Here is a 15,653-nt window from a genome sequence, read left to right on the forward strand (position 1 = left end):
TGTCCATTATGTCTGTGACTCCTTCTGGTGTGTGTGACTTGGCCACCAGGGGGCAGTACAGTATAGCGATGAAGTCAGCAAAGAAGACGACTTTCAAAACTATAATAAGTGGCTCAGTAAACTGCAGTAATATTGGCCGTTCTTCGCAGAGGATAAAGAATAAAGCGGATGCTTGTGAGCGTCTACGTTCCGATCCAACATTGTTTTTTCTTGAAACGATTGTAACGTCTCGACTGTCAATGCTATTTGTTAGCAGGTCTATGGCGTTTTGTATTGTGTCTTAGCATAAAGCTAGCCTAAGGTTGCAAAGTTGCGCTTGTTTAAAATACAAACATGCAAGCAAGCGCCTTTATTTGATGTTATCGTTTGACTCGTTGCTGTCGGGCTGGCAAGCACAAAAGACGCGCGCAGCTCAGCTTACACTGAAAGTGCGAGAAGCGTCCACGTCAGCTTCCTTCACTTGAAAGAAAAGAAAAGAAAGCCTGAGTCAGGCTGGCCACGCGTGTGCGTGTTTTGTGTGTCTTCACGGGTCAGCGGGTCAACAAAGTGGCTGTCACTTTCCTTGGGGGAGGTCACCGTGACTGGCACGTCCACTTTTAGGCAGGAAGCGGAGATTCCGGCGAGGAAAAGGAATCAACTGACGCCTCACATTCAACGAATGGCGCCCAAATCAACATCGTCAACATCGTCACACACTCCTGGTGATGTTTGTGCGACTTCTCACCATCGCTTGCGTGGACACGATATCGAGCGCGCGATGGTGGCATCAAGTGGGCGGAGTTTACTTTGATGAACGTTACGTTAGCGCTCCAAAAATCATCCATCCATTTTCAGAAGCGTATCCTCACAAGGGTCAAGGGGGATGCTGGAGCCTATCCCAGCTGGCTTCGGGCAGTCAGTGACTTTTTGAATTCCAAAAATGACTTTGTATCATGATTAAAAAAAAAAAAGGCCCTTTCTGTCCTTTCTGTGAAGATGACCACCTTTTGCCTGCCAAAAGTCAGACGCAAATGCATGAAATTGATGAGCAAGACGAAGATGTCTGATTTTGTGAAGTGATGAAATTGCAGAAGTTGCCCAAAATGTCATGTTGTTGTTTTTCTGCAGAACATTTGAGCCAGCCAAAACTTTCTTATGAGCGCTCCACGTGCGTCGGCGGCCTTTTGTTCTTGCCGCATGAAGCCAATTGTGACACGCACGCACGCACGCACCAAGATGGCCGCATGACGCGCCGATTGCCGTCTCGTCCCAATTGGAGGCCAACGTGCCGATGACAGCCGTGCTATAAATAGACGCGCGCCTGGCGCCATTCTTGGGCCCACGTTTGTCTCAAAAGTCCAACATCCAAAATAAACTTGAGTCTTTTGTGCAGGCGACATTTTAAGTAACGACATTCACGATTGTCATGCAAGTGTAAAAAGAACGTCACAATCAAACCATCAGTCTGAACTTTGCTTGCAAATCTGTGACGTCATCAACTTTTCGATCCGTTCATGCGTTTCTCTGCCATGACTGATCTAGGGGAAGATTCAAAGCCCTTTTCGATTGATTGCTGGAGTCCGACCATAACGCAGTCCAGAAACGCCCACAGTCTCCCATGGTTGCGGCAGCCCTGCTTGCATGGCAAAGCCAAAAGGTAAGCAGAGCTGCATGGAGTTTAGATACACAAAAAAATATATTGGACAAACAAAATAGGTTTTTAAAAAAGTCTTGGCTCTTCTTTTACAACAAGGACTGCAAGCCAAAGAAAAAGCAAAGATGTTTTTCTCTCTGTTTTCTTTCCCCAACTTGATGTCAAATTCCAACTTTGGAGTTTGTCCAAGTCATTTGAGCAGGAAGTAATCAGTTTCGTGTTAGCGCCAAACTCCACAGGCGGCGGCGGGACAATGACTCCAGGCGCGTTTTTCGTCTTCCTTCAAGTAGAGCCAAGGGCCAGGCCGGGCCAGGCCGGGCCGGGCCGGGCCGGGCCAGCCGGCCGCTTTTGTTTGCTCAGCTTCTCCCGGCGAGGCCGTAAAAATCAGGAGGAACGATCAGCAGATAACCTGAAAGCCGACGCCTTCTTTCTTCTGTCTTCGCCTTTTCTTTCATGTGGCGCTATTAGCGGCGCTCTCCAGGAAAAACACTTTGTTTTGTTTTTCCCCACAAATTCTGCACGTTCTCCACAGCACATACGTCAAAGCGGAGGCCTGCGGGCAGCGGCGAAGAGAAGCAAAATGAGCTTTGACATCAACACAGTCTAGTGAGGATACAGAAAATGGAGATCTGAAGCAAGCACGTGTTTCAAGTCAACAAGCCTGCTCGGGGTGGAGCCCATCTGGATCCTTCTGGAATTTGGAAGGCTCACTGTCATGTCTGCAGGGGTTCTACTTGTGTCCTTGATATGGAGCAATATCGGACGTCTCTCGGGGCTCCCTTCTAGCCAGGACAGCTCGGAAGGGGCCTCGTGCGAGGGTTACCGCAAGCGTCAAACTGGATTTGACATTTTGCAAAAAAAGAACACAATTGATTTGTTCAACTTTCTTCACGAATGCCAATAAAAGGCTTCCTGTTTACGCAAAAGCATTTGTTGTTCATCTATTGTACCAAATGGTAATGGAACCGTGACCTAAAAACCAAGGTACAGTACAGATCGACAACGTTGGCAGTATGTCCAAATATGGTCATTTGACTTTTGTTGTTGTTGATAATATGGATTTGTGTCCACATCATCTGTTATTTGTCCACATTATTAACCAAGTGAAATTGTTTGACAATAGCAAGAGAAAAAGTGTGTGTGGGGGGGGGCGGGGTGGGGGGGGGGGCGTCACAGCCGATGGTAAGGCGTCAAGGAGCCCCCACGATTGCGTGCGGCTCCTCCGGTTCAACTTCCTGCTGTTTTGCTGGCCTTGCGCTGTTTAGCGCTCGTCCCCTTTTCCAAACAGGAAGTCATTGGCGAGATGGAGGGAGGGATGGGAGGAAGGGAGGTGCTGGGGGGGGGGGCGTAGTGGTGGGGGGGTGTCTTCTCTTGGGTGGCGCTTGCAGGGCGGCACAAGAGGCAGGATGTTTTGGTTTATTTAGCCCAAGAGTGGACAAGGTGCGCCTTGCCCTCAGCACCAGCGCCGGCCTGATTTATAGCCGCGCTGGCAGACGTCCGCGCGGGAGGGGGGGGGGCGGGTCTTTGAACACCCCGAGCATGTGCGTGCGTACGCGCACGTGCGCAGGGGCGTTTTATCTGAACTCGGTTATATTGCCGTATGGTGAAGTACTGACGGCTTTGATCATCGTAAGAGACGGAACACAATCGACTTGGTAAGCGCCTCAAAAAAGGGCCGACGTGCGCCCGACATGCCAACAAGGTCAGCCAAACGGCAAACCTGAGCCGGCTCTGTATTCAATAGCAATCTGCAGACAACTTGGCTTTTCCTTGTCAATCCCATCCAAAAAGGAAAACCAAGTCATGCAAAATACAAAAACAGCAATAGGAAATGAGGTCAATACAATTGACTCATTTGCTCCCAAAAACGTATAAACACGTTCTTTTTTAAACATTGCCATGCTCCCAAAGACGTATTTATACGCTTTTTTTTATGCTAAAGCATACAGAAGGCTTTGATGCAGCCTCTGAACTGAAAAGAACAATTAAATCAATTGTAGTTATTACAAAAAACGACCAGCAGGTGGCAGCAGAGTATACGAAATCAACTACAAAAACAAAACAAGCTCGTTTACCCAAAGTTCTAAACAGAGTTGTGAATAATGATGAAACATCTTCTAATGCTAATTTGCTCAGATGTCAAAACATGAACTTTAGAGACATCACAGCAATTCCAAATGCCAAAAATGTTTGGTCTGCAAGGACGTGTTTCATATTTGTTGATATTTTGAAACAATTCACTTGTCATCAAAGTTTGTTTTTCACACTTGCTTGTGTATCACTTACAAAACGTTGTTTTCATGTCTATTTTGTTTTTTAGGAATTATAAATTGTACAAACTCAGATTTGTTTCGATTTGAAATCAATTTTAAAACCCGCCAGGAGCTCGGAATGACCTGTAATAATAATAATAATAATAAATGGGGGGGTGTAATTGCAAATTTGTGGAGCTTCTATTTTTTTGAAGGACTGAATTACAAATTGTATAACCTGCAATTTCTTTAAATGTCAACGTTAACATTTTCCTGCCAAACGTACGCATTTTTCTTTACAAAAAAACAAAACCACTGCTTAGAATTTGAAGATCCAAAAAGCCAACAAAAGCAAACTTGATTTGTTGTGAATTGTCCAAATGTGTTGATTACAACACGCAAGCTTGAGTCGACTGACCTCTTGGTGACCTCACCCTCGGGCAGGCTGCCCTGGGGTGAAAGGTCAGTCAAAGGCTTGAGGCGGGGTTCAAAGGTTACAAAAGATACACGGGCCAGTGAGAGGCTGTCAACAGGTAGGGATCGTGCGCAGCGGCGCACGCACACACACACACACACACACACACTTGGCAGCCATCTTGCCCATAGGGAGAAGCTCACAATAATAACACCTTAAGCTTAATTGGCCCCCTCAGAGAGGCCTGTGTGTGTGCGTGAGTGTGTGTGTGTGTGTGTGTGAGAGAGAGAGAAAGTGTGTGAGTAAGTTAGTGCCGCGTGAGACCATAAATGTGTGCACGTGTGTGCGTGCAAGCAACTCCAATTTGTTCCTTTATGTCAAAAGCCTAAAAATCCCCCACAGCAAATGAAAAAAAAAATCTGTCCCTGGGTTAAGAAGTTACAAGGGATGTTTTTATATATATATATATATATATGTGTGTGTGTGTTGTGTGTGTGTGCGCGTGCTTTTTTTAGTGGCCAGAATGAACAGATGGCAATAAATTCATGTTTTTTAAGCAACTGTTTTCTTTCAAATGATAATTTCGACGAGATTATTTTTTGATGCGTTGTTGCTGTGAACAAAAAAAACTTTGCAGACGCCACAAAAAAAAAAAAAAGATCTCCCAAATGTTTCCAGTGTTATCGGCTCCTAATCCCGACATGTTGCTCCACTTTGGCAGGTGAAAGGTCGTCAACAAAGAAAAATAATGGACGCGTCACGCAAAAGCAACAAAAAAACATAATACAAAAAAAAAAAAAACGGCGACATGCTGAGGGTGTTTGTTTTTTTTTTTTTTATTCCACAGCGCGTTTCTCGTTTGGTTTTAATGACGTCATTCGCGCCAGCCACGCACACGCGCACGCGCTTGGCAAAACTGTAAATACTCACACGATTCCAGGCATCAATCAAATGCAGCAGTTTTACAAGTTGATCTTGTTTTACTAATCATTTGAATGAGATTCCACTCGATATAATTGTACATTCGCACGTGCAGCATTTAAGATGATGAAGAGGATAACAAGTACCTTATTATTATTATCATTATTATTATTATTATGCTGCGTGCCGTCGATATGTTTTGGATGCAAATCAGGCAGAAGTGAAGAGCGCGCGTGCGTGTGCGTGTGTGTTGTGGACGGGATGTGGGTCACCGAACTGGGGCCGAACTGTGCCAGCCAGCGCGCACAGCCAACAAGCAACAATAAGAGTGGATGCAAATTGTGAATTATTTCACGGCAATTACGACCGACGCGATCCTTCTCCTCCTTTTTTTTTTTTAACACTCATTTGATTCGCTTTAATTGCAAGTTGCAACAACACAAAAGTTACATTTTATATCAATACACATCTGCATGCGCCTTCTTTACAAAAGTCCCATGGGGGGGGGAAATGTCTTTTTCTTTTCTTGTCTTTTCGTGTTGCCGTAAGCGCGCGTTTGTCTTCATGATGCCAGCGTGCTTTGTGTTGAAAGGCGAATTTGCACTCTTGAAATTGGAAAGCGAATTCTAGGCCGCGCGTTCGAAGCGCTTGTGAAGGCAGAAAAGTTGATTGGAGTCTTAAAAACATTCTTGCACGTTCGTTGTGGTGAAAGGCAACATATGAAGGGTCCGATAAGAACCCTTGATCGGAAGCCAGGCTGCACGTGTGAGCGTCCGACGCCTACTCTTCGTCTTCATCGTCATCATCATCAAAAAACAGCATTTTAACGGCTTTCTTCTATTATTTTTCTTCATTATAAAATTATACATTTGCAGTATTTTTACGGCAAATGTTTAGTTTTTGTTGTTTTTTTACAATCGAACAATGATCAATAGTTATGAGAAAAATAAGTGAAAGCAATAAAACGGCACCTTTAACACCAATGGGGGCAATATCGTTTCTCCTCGGCCTGCAACCCCCCCGCCCCAAATAAACGTGTCAGTACATGCAAAGCCCAAAGGAGGTTCGGCGACGAAAGGATCCAACACGAGAACATATCAGCCTGATTTCGGCTCCAGTATTTTCTTTTTTTTTTTTTTTCCAGGGAGGAAGAAGGCCGGTTAATTGGACTCTCTTGGGGGTTGTTGGGAAGGATCTGGTCGGAGCATTTAGACATCAAACTTTGCTGACTCGGTTCTATTTATTTCAAACTAAATAAAAGAACTTGCGAAATGGAAAGAAAACCGCCTCACCCTTTCCTCTTATGGAAAACGACGATGGGTGGGGGTGGGGGGGGGCAAATTGGATGTACAACATGTGCACAACCTGCAGGAGAAACGCAAAAACGACAAGCTGCATGCAAAAGTGCTCTACAATCACCGGCAAAATATTTATTCGGGGGGAAAAGCCGTTTGAAATCCGGCAAAAGGAAACAACTGAATTGAAAAGAATCTTCTCGTTTTAAAGACCTTCTCGTAAATTTAATAAGCAATTGATATTTTTAAAAGGCGTAAAATCATCGTTTCCAATCATTGTTTTTAGCATTAAAGTGAGATTTCGTTTGATTTGACTAAATAATAAGAAAACAAGTTCAATTGGGTTGTTTTAATATTCAGGCAAATTCCACGCGCGCAACTTTTTCATCGCGTAAAACAAATTAAACAAGCAAAACATGAAAAGATGAAGAAAAAAAAAGATTCTTACTGGCACGAGGCTTGATTTTTTTTTTTTTTAGGGGGGGCAGAAACGAAGATGGGCGCTGCAGGTTGCTGGGGAAAGGGGGGGGGGGGTCCCGGTTCAAGTTCAGCGCGTGGTTCTCCTCCTGTGTGTTGGGGGGGGGGGGGGGGTGATGGGGGGAGGGGGTAGTCGTCTCTTATTGGTGGCTTGCCACGGTTACATCACGCCCCGTCGTCCGTGACGCTCGCACGTCTTCCGGCTTCCTTCAGCCGCGTCTTCAAGTGGATCTTTTTTAGTGGCCGGGGAGGAGCGCGCGGACGCATCCAGTCCTCCTGAGCTCCTGCACCACACACACACTCACACACACTTTACACTCACACACTCGCCGGCAGGTCTCAAGCAAGAGGGACGAGGGAAGGCAAGCAAAGAGATCCTGGCTCGCACCGTCCGCCGCAAGCTCGCTCGACTTTTTGCTTCCTTTTTCGCGTCTCGCTTTTTGCGCTCATCGCGGCCGGCAAAAGCTGCGCTCATCGCTTCAATCTTTTGTCGTGGAGCGCGTGAGTGTATGATCTTTTTCCCCCTTTTTTTTTTTGGAGCCCCCTCCTCCTCTTCCTCCTCCTCCTCGTCATCATCATCATCATCATCATCATCTGCGGGGGTAAGTAACTTGTCGTCGGATACCTCCCCTCTCGGTCGGCGCCTCTGGGCGCTCAGCACATTCAAAATACGTTCAATCTTATTGACGCGGGCACAATAATAATTAGAATAATAGTAATAATAATTGTAATAATAAAAACAAGAAGAAAAAAGCGTCCCGGAGGCACTGCTCGCGGTTCCCGTTACTTCCTGAACATTTTGCGCTATTTTTGGGGTGAGGAAAACGTTCCTGCTTCGGGGAAGTCGAAAGTAAGTTCGGAAAGTACATTTTCATGGCTTTTTAATGAATCTATTTCTTTTTATGCGTGTGCGCGCGCGCGCGCGCGTGTGTTGATGTACGGGCTGATTCTCGTCATCATTGCGCGAACGCGAGTCCCATCTTTCAAAGTGGCGCACGTCCGCTTTCAATTGTTGCATCAATAAGCCGAACGCTCGCTCACTCACATTTATTATTTTGGAATCATTAAATATAATTTTTGGATGATTTATTAGGGCAACAATTTGAAATTTGGCTTTATTCCACAATGTTTTTGTAGGTAGGAAAGGGAAGTTTATTGAGAGAAGTGTGTGTGTGTGTGTGTGTGTGTGTGTGCGTGTGTGTGTGCGCGCGCGCGCGTGTTGTGGTAGACAGGTGCTGGCTCCCAAAAGACAGGTGCTAGCGCTGGTGACTATTTCCAGCTTCATTGTTAAGGCTCCTCATGGCGATGATTTTTTTCCTTCTTTTTCATCTCCTGTCTGAGCTCTTATAATGCATAAAAAAAAAAAAAAAAAAAACTTCCTGCATGTCAACTATTCTGCCGTCAGTAAAAACGTCATTTTTTCTTGATTTGATGAATTTGCCCCCAAAATTACAGTAAATATAATATTGCTTTTTAAAATGTATTATTTAAAGCAAGAAAAACAAGTGAATAATTCACGCCTTGACGCTCATGTTCTGTTTTGTCATTTCATTCTTTTCTTTTCTTTTTTGAGTGGCGGTGACTAAATAGAAATGAGCGCTTTGTGAGAACATTTCAAGTAGTCAGAATTAATTTTCACATTCTTTGTTTCTCAAATTCAAATTCGACTGTCAACTGTAAAGTGCTTCACAAAATTCTGTCAGTTTCACATAATGTTTCTTCAAATACATTTTTAGTATTTGTCACAGAAGCACTGCTGCTTTTTTCAATTTGATTCGATTTTGCACGTCGCGCTTTTTCAGTCTCGTTTTGACCGTCGTGACGTGTTCGCTTGAGCAGAATGAAGCGAGTGGCCTTGCCACATGAAAAGGAACAAAACAAAAGCAAACAAAAAAACAAACAAAAAAAAAAAACGCGCCCAGCCTCGGGCTCACGCAGGCAGCAAAATCAATTGTCCCATTTTGCTTTTCTTTTGTTGCCCTGCATCGGAGTTGTGGCGGGCTTATTGATCCGCGCGGATTGGGCATTTTCAGAGGTGGACTTTGCATTTAGATCATCTTAACCCCGTTTTGTCACGTGACCCTCGCAATTAATGGCGCCTATGTTCGCGCACACAACACAAACATGGAAATGAGGACAAGTGCTTAAGTCATTATCATAATTTTCTGCCGCTTTGTGTTGCGTGGGAACTGGTTCAGTGTCACGCGGTGTGCGACAGGGGACGGGATAAAATGTAGGACTTTGCCCTGGAATGTCAGGCCCAGGCCCAATTCTGAAGCCTGTTTCCCATCGGCCTCCCGAGGTGGTCAAATTGTCCCAGGAGCAAAAGTTGGCCGTGTGGACTTCTCCTGCTTTCTTGAATTTGGAGAGTTTTAATTGCAGGATCTAATAATTGATGTGTTGTGACCCCGCCCCCTCTCCAGGTGCACACAGCCTTTCCTCCCAGAGACACGTGTGCTTTTGTGGGAAATGGCCCAATAGCAGCAGCACGTGATGCCGGACCATGACAGCGACTCCCTCCTGAACAGACAGACCAAGCGAAGACGTGTGGACATCGGTGTGAAGAGGACCGTGGGCAGCGCCGCCTCTGCCGCAGCCGTAGCCACAGTGACCAGTGATAGCATCGCGCGCGCCAAAGCAGCCATTTTTAGTGCCATGAACTCTCTGAGCGCTCACTCCCACCACGGATCCGACGCCGACCCCATGGAGTGCTCTGTAGTGCAGCCGCACGGGGGGCCCGGCGTGGTATCAGCCGGCGACAGCGAGTCAAAGTCCAACGTGCTGCGCAAGCTGCTCAAGAGGGCCAACTCCTACGAGGACGCCATGATGCCCTTCCCCGGCACCACCATCATCTCACAGTTGCTCAAGAACAACTTGGCTAAGAACGGCGGCGGGCCGGAAAGAGGAGATCGAGGGGACAGAGGCGACCACGGCTTCCCCGGATCAGGGCTCTCCAATACCAGTTCGGACGCGCCCCAGGAGGACGCCTGCAGCAACTCCTCCCAAGAAAGCACACCTCAGGAATGTTTGTCGCCCTTCGGCCGGCCTCCCGGCCTGGCCACGTTCGACATGGAGCGTCTCAACGACGAGCACCTGCGCGCCAAGCGAGCCCGCGTGGAGAACATCATTCGCGGCATGAGCCACTCCCCCAGCGTTCTGGTGCCGCCGTCTTCTCGCCACGAAATGGACGGCGAGCGGGAAATGGATCTGGAGTGCCCGCCCCCTCGCTCCCAGCACCAGGGCCCCGGCAGCCCGCGAGCAGGTGAGCTGTGCGGAGGTGGCAGCCGCGAGAATAAGCGCAAGCAGCGTCTGCCTCAGCAGCAGCAACAGAGCTTCACCCAGCTGGCGTGTCAGAGGAAAGAGCAGAAGCAGGAGGAGCGGCGACAACTCAAGCTCCAGCTGGAGGACATGCAGAAGCAGCTCCGTCAGCTGCAGGAGAAATTCTTCCAGATTTACGACTCCACTGATGACTCTGAACACAACGACCTGCACAATGACCTCGGGAACCTGTCCGAGGACAGCCCGGTGAGGTCCGACAACGGGGCCGACGACCAGGGCGCCGACGAGCGGGGAGGCGAGGACTTGCGCTCCGACAATGAGATGTCTGACCTGGATCCGGGCCACTTCCTGGATCGGGCGCGGGCGCTGCTTCAAGACCAGTCTCTGCTGGGGGGCGCCGGCAAGCCAAGGCGAGATGGGCTCGGTCGGAGCAAAGGGCAGGGAGGCCCGGCCGCTTCCATGCACGCCGAAGGCAAACAGCTGGCAGAAACACTCAAGCAGGAACTCAACTCAGCTATGACGCAGGTGGTGGACACTGTGGTCAAGGTGTTTGCCAAACCCCCTCGCCCCACGCCCCAGCAGGCATTCCCCCCGCTTTCCTTGCCCCCTGAAAGGTTCTCCGCCGCAGTCAACGGAGACCACCCAAACTTCCACACCACCAACCAGAGGTTGCAGTGTTTTGGCGACGTCATCATTCCCAACCCGCTAGACTCCTTCACCGGCATTCCAGGGATTCCAGGTGCGGTGAATGACCAAACGGAGGCCCTGCCGTTAGTTGTAAGGAAGACGGCAAGTGAGCATCACCACCACCATCACCAATCGTCAGCTGTGGGTGCCCACGGCGGTCACCACCACCCATCTCTTCACCCCTCCTCACTCTCTGCCACAATGGGCTTCAGCCCACCCTCCTTCCGACACCCCTTCCCACTGCCTCTGATGGGTTACCCCTTCCAGAGTCACCTGGGCCCACCCACGGGCTACCCGAGCAAGGAGCGCTCCTCGCCGGACTCCATGGACCTGTCCCGGGAGACCACCAGCCTGAGGACCAAGATGGCATCCGCTCACCACCTGGGGCATCACCATCGTTCGTGTTCACCGGCACACCCCGGCAGCACGGCCGAGGGTCTCTCCTTGTCGCTCATCAAATCCGAGTGTGGCGACCTGCAGGACATGTCCGACATCTCGCCTTACTCAGGCAGCAATGTATCCTTTCTTGAGAAAATGCTTTAGACTGGCGCTCACGCAGGTGCGCACGCAGACCTCCAAAAGTTATTTTCCAGACTGCGAACAAATAGCCAAAGTGTTGATGAATCATTTTCCCTCCTGCTTCACAGCAGCGTCGCATGTATTTTTACATTCCTAGCTCGCCTTCTCACAAGCTTTTCTTCCATCTTCCACAAGCGTAAGTGCTTTAAAAGCTTTCTTATCGCATATCGCTTACTCAGACAGATTAGGTCCCCGTGACGTTTTCTGCCCCAATTGCTTTTGTAAAAAGAAAAAAGAAAAAAAGAAGTCCTGAATGAACCGGGAGGAAGATCAGCATCCTGCAAGTTGCCACACAATAGTGTTCTACATCCTGACTTATCGTTTAACCCCAACGGCGGCTCGTGGATAAAGAAGCCTCCCCCTACGGGAGGCTGAGATTGAATCCCCCTGGAGACTCGAGGCTAATAGCTTCAAGTCCCTCCTCGTTCTTTTGCTCCTTAGCCCCCACGCTACTCAAGCCCCTTTTACCCTCATGAAAATTTGATTGGCGCCCTCGGTTCTCCTTCCAAAGCTTCAAGTCATTAGAATTCATTCTCTGCTAAATGAATCAGCCCCCCTCGTTTACCTGCTTGGGAGGAGGACATGTTTATTGAAGGCTCCGAGAGGCCCCAGCAGAGGCTTTTGCATTTTGCGCATGTGAAACAAGGTTCGCCCGAGGACTCGGCCAAGACGCGTGTCCAAGATTGCTTGTGTTTTCTCCTGCGCTGCTCTTATCAGCCATCGCTGTTGTAAAAAGCCCACAATCATTGTCATTTCTCCTTTTTCCTTTTTTTTTTCATTTCATAAAGATCTGTCAACAGCCCGGGGGGCCCTCGGGCTGTTGCTTGGCAGCCAAATGCTTCTTTTTTGTGTGTTTGTTTTGCCTCCCTGCAAAGGCCCCTCCTCCCCTGGCTTTTCTTTTGAAGCGGACGTTAACAGGTGTTTGCAGTGAGCTGTTTATCTTTCATTACCTCGCCTTGTCTTGTCTTCTGACCTAAGGCTGAACGCTTTCCACAGATCCATAATCCTTTGCTTTTGCCCGCTCCCGATGGAGGGATGAAAAGAGGTAGAGAGGAGACAGAGAGCGAGAGAGAGGCGGACGGTAACTGGAAGGAAGTGGAAAACAATCAAACAACAAGCACACAGGCCAGATGCTGCAGCTTTTCATGGTGGCTTTTATACTTTCTGGCGATTCACCAGCTGAGCAATCTGCACCTTTTTTATTATTGATTGCCATACTTGAGGTTGCGTTTTGTGCATCCCCGCTTCGTCGTTCTGCCCCAATTTATGAATCACTCTTAACTTCTTTCCGAGTCTCAGAGGTCAGCGACAGCTTGTCAGACATTTTTGCGCGGCGCGTTCAAGTCCGCCGCCGTCCTGCGCGCGTCGCCGAGCAGATGGCCACGATGGCTTTCTGCTCGTTTGTCCGCGGTCCAACTCTGAATGTTCTTGTCTCTACACCTGGAGTCGGGGAGGGAAGTGGCCATTTTGCTCTCATGACTCCGGGCTATGGGGAAGTATTGAGGGAGCGGTGATTTCTTGTCGGGGTTGTGTCCCGGCGAACTGCGGCAGCCAGCTGGTGCGAGCGCACCATCATGACAAAATAATAGCTCTGCACGCCACCCCTAAGTCCAATCACAATTACATTTGCAAGCTGTGAGGGAATTAGAGATGAAAACGTCTCATCAGGAGATGCGAGGCTTTCTTAATGGTCGACTCTTGATGGCTGCGGTTGGTTTAAAAGTGAAAGAACCCTGATATTTAAAAAAAAAGGGTGAAGACAACAACAATATAAAGACAATATCCTAATGAATTTGAAGTGAGAGCGTTCAGATGGCGATCCCCCAACGCATCCCACCTTGCCTGATTGAAAACGAGCTGCTTCTCTGTGTCTGAGGATCTATTGTATCCCCTCCACTCGGAGCAGATGGTGTGGTGTGGGGAGTGAAGTGCTGCTCTTTTGGCCGGGCCTGATGGAGTAACACCAGCCTGCCAGTGTCCCCCCCCCCCTCGCCCCCCTCCCACCCCCAACTCCAGCCTCCCCGCAAGACCCTCGCTCCCTCTCTGCCTCTTGCTTACTGAAACAAAGTAGACAGGATCTTTTAAGGAGCCAAGGCGGCGCGGTTCCGCATTTGCTGGCTTCGCCGTGTAACCCCGAGGCCAAGGGCAATCCAATCTAGCAGCTGATGCCTTCTTCCCTCGCTATAGTTACAGCTACATCTGGACACTTGACTGGTTTTAACGATCACCGGCTACCCCCGCCGATCGTAAATCAAGTCAAGTCGGTCTACTTTGGCCGCTCAAATGTAAATCTTCATAAGAATTTACGGCTCAAACCTGTTCTTGCTTACGATTGTTGTTTGGGAAACAAGTCAAAGTTGAAAACAGTCACCCCCTCATCCAGATCCCCTCCTGCTTCCTTATCCTTCAGATGGATGCAATCAGACGCATTATACGGATGCTAATTCACCGTGGAAATGGCTCGGGCCGTTCAGTGGCGCAGATGTGATTCAGTCCCCCCGTGGTTGGCTCGGTCCAAAGCATCGGAGGCCCTCTTCTCCTTCTCCTCCGCCTTCTTCGACTCCTCCAAGGCTTTGGCAGAGGCAGGGAGGTTGAGTAGGGGGTCGGGGGGATGTTAGGGGTGGAGCAGAGGGAGGAGGAGGGGGATGTAATTGTAGATTGGAACAGTCCTATCCCTCAAGTTAAAGCCCCACCAAAACCACCTCCATCCTCTCTCCGCCGCTCAGTCCAGGTGATCTATTAGGAGGACCTCTGCTTGAAGGTGGTCCATGTGAGTGTGAGAAGGCTTTTGATGGGCCAGCGGACTATCTGCTCCAATCTTGTTTGTCAGCCTGTTAAGACAGCCAACATCAGAGCCTCAAATTCAGGCTTGGCATGTGTTGTCGCCAAGCCATTAGGCTTTCTTGCCCATCGCTGGCGTTAACTGCTGTCTTTGTCTGTGATATGCAAATGGGATCCTTTTTTCCCCTGCAGCCCTTCTTCCTCTTTTCGGGTGGAGGTTAGCACAGGGAGAAGGCAAAAGGCGCTCGCTCGCTTTGACTGTGAAATGAGCCTTCTTATGTAAAAAAGCATCAGCTGGAGGGCCGGACGGCGTTTTATTAGCCATGACGGCGTCACGCCCGACACCAACAATGCTAATTGCAAGCAAATTTGAAACTTGGTGCGCCGTCATCTTGAGCAAGTTTAGCAACCCTTCAACAACAACCATCATCTTGGGCTAGAGTTGTAAAAATTCTCTTCCATGTGGGGACGCTCAGATTTGCATAAAATCGTTCTGAACCTAATAGGAGTCAGGTCTTGGTCTTTTGTGGGTAAAAAAATCCAAGGAATGGGATATACGCAGTCCATGTCCTTGCAAACCAGATATTGACATCCACCGTGAGCCGGAAACAAAAAGGGGTTTGGCGTGGATTTAGGATTAGGGATTGGATTTGGGGTAAAATAGGGTTACCATTGGGAGATAAATGCTCTTTCTGAATAAATGTTGGTCCTTAATGGCAGCCATTTCAGATACAAGAGGGTCTCTCACCCAATCACCTGAAAAAGGCCAAGCTCATGTTCTTCTACACCCGCTACCCGAGTTCCAACATGCTCAAGATGTTCTTCTCTGACGTCAAGGTGAGTCCAACCCACTTTAATCATTGTCCACTGATCCTCTATTGATGTTTCAAAATGGTCAGCAGACTTTTTTTTTTCTTTCAAAGACACACCTGCTGTAAAAGAAAAGAAAAGAGGAAGTTGTATTTGTGACGCTGTTCGGTCTTCAGTTCAAACAAACAATGTATGCCCGTCATTCTCCACATCAGGCCCTTCCCTACCCCTAACTTGCGGTTTTATGCAAAAGACCCGAGATGAGGAAGTCGGGTGTGTGTCTACGGCCGCAGAGCTTCAGTAGCCGTCCGTAGTAACGGCAAAGGGATGTTGGGGATGGGGACAGAGAAGCGGTTATCCAAGCAGGTGTTAGCGTACATGGCAAGGAAGAGCCCAACTGGGAGTTTCATGAAGAAAACAAAGCTCCATTTTTAAGCCGCACTGGAAAAAAACAAGCACAACACAATAGCTGTTGTAAGCACGCTCAGCCGTGTTTGTTTGTTGCTGTCGTGTTTGTGTGTGCG

At 48.4% G+C, this 15,653-nt stretch overlaps 1 protein-coding gene and 1 long non-coding RNA gene across 6 annotated transcripts in view; one reads left to right on the forward strand and one right to left on the reverse strand.

Moving 5' to 3' along the window:
* Nucleotides 1-15,653, reverse strand: part of LOC144039044 (uncharacterized) — an 89,683-nt gene that overhangs the window by 31,761 nt on the left and 42,269 nt on the right. For 2 of the 4 annotated variants that reach the window (XR_013289333.1, XR_013289330.1), the window contains exon 1: nucleotides 6,965-7,125. The exons of the other annotated variants lie outside the window; for them this stretch is intronic. This is a non-coding gene — a long non-coding RNA (uncharacterized LOC144039044). Of the gene's footprint in view, nucleotides 1-6,964; nucleotides 7,126-15,653 lie in introns of those variants that run through there. 4 annotated transcript variants of the gene reach the window in all.
* Nucleotides 7,448-15,653, forward strand: part of LOC144039042 (prospero homeobox protein 1-like) — a 33,957-nt gene continuing 25,751 nt past the window's right edge. Inside the window, exons 1-3 of one of the 2 annotated variants that reach the window (XM_077551935.1) lie at nucleotides 7,448-7,595; nucleotides 9,417-11,475; nucleotides 15,049-15,156. In XM_077551935.1, the coding sequence (XP_077408061.1) occupies nucleotides 9,487-11,475; nucleotides 15,049-15,156 (2,097 nt within the window). In that variant the 5' untranslated portion in view covers nucleotides 7,448-7,595; nucleotides 9,417-9,486. Of the gene's footprint in view, nucleotides 7,596-7,649; nucleotides 7,844-9,416; nucleotides 11,476-15,048; nucleotides 15,157-15,653 lie in introns of those variants that run through there. The other variant, XM_077551936.1, reaches the window with a different exon arrangement.

The sequence above is a fragment of the Vanacampus margaritifer genome, chromosome 19, assembly GCF_051991255.1.
Source record: "Vanacampus margaritifer isolate UIUO_Vmar chromosome 19, RoL_Vmar_1.0, whole genome shotgun sequence".
NCBI lineage: Eukaryota > Metazoa > Chordata > Actinopteri > Syngnathiformes > Syngnathidae > Vanacampus > Vanacampus margaritifer.